The sequence below is a fragment of the Echeneis naucrates genome, chromosome 22 (genome assembly GCF_900963305.1).
Source record: "Echeneis naucrates chromosome 22, fEcheNa1.1, whole genome shotgun sequence".
Lineage (NCBI taxonomy): Eukaryota > Metazoa > Chordata > Actinopteri > Carangiformes > Echeneidae > Echeneis > Echeneis naucrates.
This window is the reverse complement of record NC_042532.1, coordinates 10,411,188-10,414,629: the sequence shown is the minus strand read 5'-3', so window position 1 is coordinate 10,414,629 and position 3,442 is coordinate 10,411,188. Positions and strand designations below refer to the sequence as shown.

At 47.4% G+C, this 3,442-nt stretch overlaps 1 protein-coding gene across 1 annotated transcript; it reads right to left on the bottom strand.

The window, feature by feature from the left end:
- Window positions 1-1,030: 1,030 nt before the first annotated feature.
- htr1b (5-hydroxytryptamine (serotonin) receptor 1B) lies at window positions 1,031-2,994 on the bottom strand. Its single transcript, XM_029493918.1, has one exon. It carries the CDS (start codon window positions 2,688-2,690, stop codon window positions 1,554-1,556), a length of 1,137 nt encoding a protein of 378 aa, XP_029349778.1. The 5' UTR covers window positions 2,691-2,994; the 3' UTR covers window positions 1,031-1,553.
- Window positions 2,995-3,442: the final 448 nt, after the last annotated feature.

Below are 3,442 nucleotides of genomic sequence, written 5' to 3'. Positions count from 1 at the left end.
TAATGGGAAAGCTAAAAGCTTCGTCAGCTTGTATGTGTATTGACATCATTGTCTTTGAAGGCTCTACACTGTAACACCCTCAGTGGCCATTTTTGTGGCAGCTATTGACCACGCAGTTCAGGTCTTCTCCTGCCTGCAGAAAGACAGCAGAGAGACAGAGAAAGGGCAGGACAATGGCGTGGAAATCCACATTTAGTGACACTCTCACCCACACTGAATCTCACCCTGACTTTGGGGGAGAGAAAATAGAGAGTCAGGAAGAGATGACGCACTTTCTTCTAAACCGATCTGTATTGTTAAATGCTCTGCCACGTCTGCAAGAGCCTCAAGAGATTGTTGGATTTCATTTTCACGCCATCGCGATCTTCTGAAGCCATGACTGTAATCTCTTATTAGATTGCAGGCTAATACAGCCCCCCCCTCCCAAAAAAAGTGATCAGATTATCTGCGCAGTGTTCAACACCCCAACACTAAATGAATTTAACAGTAACTTGTATTCAACGCTCACTCATAGAACAACAGTGCCAAACAAAAGCTTTTATTGCACAGCGTTTCTGAATGTAAACAGATACATACCTTTATTTCACATAATGCTGAGCTATAATCTGCATTAACTCTGCACCGCTCGTGGCCAGATTTAATCCTTCCCAGCAGCAGAGCAGTCTCTATAGCCTCGAGGTGGCAAACCATTTCACACATGAATGTAACATACTGTAGATAGAGATTTAATGTGGCAGCAATCAGACTTGCACACACAGTAAAATGAGGGACGGGCTGTTTGTTCAGTAAAATTGAACTTATCATCAGTGTTCGGCTCTGCTGGGTAAATATCAGCTACAGATTCTTTGTTTGCCTGGTACAGCAAGCAGACTTCTGACTCCTTTTTTCAGCTGATGAGTGTGTATTTCTAAATGAAGACAATAACCATATCGGGCAGCAGTCAATCATCATTCTAAAAAAGAAAAAAAAAATCTTATACATACACATGTTGTTGATCTGTGAGTTTAAAAACAGAACCACCATATTTGTACACACAATGTAAATGGATCCTGGATGGGTTTTTTTTTTTTTTTTTTTTTTTTGGCTGTTATATTTTTGATGTAAAATCTTATCAGAAGTCTGTTGTTCGCTCACATTAATGGGTTTGTCATAATATAGCACATCCTTCCCTCCAAACAGGAGTCCATGGAGAAAAGACAACCCAGCAGGAACAGCAACACGTGTAAACCTGCTTGTATGATATTTTCAGGTGATTCTGTGATTTCAATATAAAATAATCACATTTTTACCCATCACTCTGCAAAAAGTGAATTGTGTGAAATAGTTCTTATTTATTTATCTAGGGTTCTTTTGTTGGTTTTTTCATTTTTTAAAATCTCGACTCAGGAAAAAAGCATGACTGAAAACGAATGAATGTTCAATTTTAGACACAACTGTATAATGGCTTATTATGAGTCTCGGAAATGTGTCCATTACTTACTATTCTATATTCTCAGTCAGATTTTCAGAGATTTATATCCAAAAATAAATCAATCTTATGGAGGAACGTTTGTTCACGAGCCGCAGCATCTGAAGCGCACAAGTTTGTGGAACGCTTTCTTGAAGTCCTCGTTGGACATGGTGTATATTATGGGATTGATGAGGGAGTTCAGGTATCCCAGCCAGGTGAAGAAGTCGAACAGCTCGGGGTTCAAACATGTGTCACAAGCTGCCACCACCAGTGTGTAGATAAAAAAGGGCAGCCAGCAGACGATGTAGGCGCCGAGGATTATCCCCAAAGTCTTGGTCGCCTTTCTCTCTCTGGCTGCAGAGATGCGCTTTTTCTCCAGAAGCGCGTCGGACACCGTCACCTTCACCTGGCTCTCGCTGGTGGAGGAGGCGGTGTCGCTGGACTGGGTGTCGGGTCTGGCGCCCTGCAGGGAGGCCGTGGACGCCGCGGATCCGGGGGAGCTGGTGGAGACCAGGTGCGCGGAGGTGAGCCTCTTCCCCGCCTTCTTGGGCGACTGCTTCAGGATCCGCTTCCTCGCCTCGACGTAAATCCGCCCGTAGAGGACGATGAGCAGCAACGTGGGGATGTAGAAAGCCCCGAAGGTGGAGTAGATGGTGTAGAAGATGTGGTCCGTGTTGACGCTGCAGCTGGTCGGCTCCTCCGCCTTCACCTGCCTCCAGAAGAGCGGCGGCAGGGAGATGGAGATGGCGATCACCCAGGCCGTGGCCACCATTCCGGCCGCCCGAGCCGGCGTGCGCTTTTTGGAGTACTCCACCGCGTCCGTGATGGCCCAGTACCGGTCCAGCGCGATTACGCACAGGTGGAGGATGGAGGCGGTGCAACACGTTATGTCCGAGGACAGCCAGATGTCGCACACGACCTGGCCCAGCGTCCAGGTGTGGATGACCGTGTACAGGACGCAGATGGGCATCACCAGGATGGACACCAGGAGGTCCGTGACCGCCAGGGAGGCGATCAGGAAGTTGGCCGGAGTCTGCAACTTCTTGGACTGGGAGATGGTGGCGATGACGAACGCGTTGGACAAAGAGGTGGCCAGCGTGATGACGGACAGGATCACCGCCAGGCCGATCTGATAGGCGAGACTGTCCGCGCTCTCCTCCGCGGTGGATGAAGCTGTGACGAAGCTGTCGTTGGTGCTGTTCGCCGGCTGAGCTGCCTCGACTTGACCAGAGCGCTCCATAACTTTTTTCTTTTTTAGACACTCTCCGGTTTTATGTCTCCGTCCTATCCGTGCCCTCTGGTCACATTAAACTGCCTTAAAAATAAAAACCGACTCATGTCCTCTTCGTTTTCTTTGGACACATCAGGTTTTGACGCGCAGATGCCAAAAGGGGTAATGAAACATCCAATCCCAGCTGCAACTGAAACTTTTCCCCTTTACAGCCATAAAATAAAACTCCCCGACAGCAAACACACGCCGAATAAGACGGAGAGGGTTGTGTAAAGGATGAGGAGCCGGTCCACATGCCCCAACATCTGGGAAGATGTCATAGATAATCCGCATGTAGGGCACATGTTCTCCAGAGCCGTATCTCTCCAGGCCCCCTGTGGCTGAATGCTACAGCAGCTCCAAGTCCGCGTTTTATACACACTGACATCAAACGGGCACCACTAATCACAGCCTTGTTTTATTTTATTTTTTTGGTTTGGTTTTGTGTGTGTGTTTTCCTGGATGAAGGGGTAGACCGTCTGCTGGGTCATAGAGCCCTGAGCTTCTCTGGAGCTTAGAAATAAAAATGAGAAAACTGCCCTTTATTCCCTCACTGTCCCTTTTTAATAAACTGATGCTTTTAATGATGCTGCACAGGCCAGTGTTGGCTCAGTAACGCTGCTCTCTGCCTGTGGACGTTCAGCCACTGATAAGTTTCCACAGTCTTTCCACAGATAATGTAGATATCAAACCGAAGCAGCTCTGCTTTTGGATGACGGTCA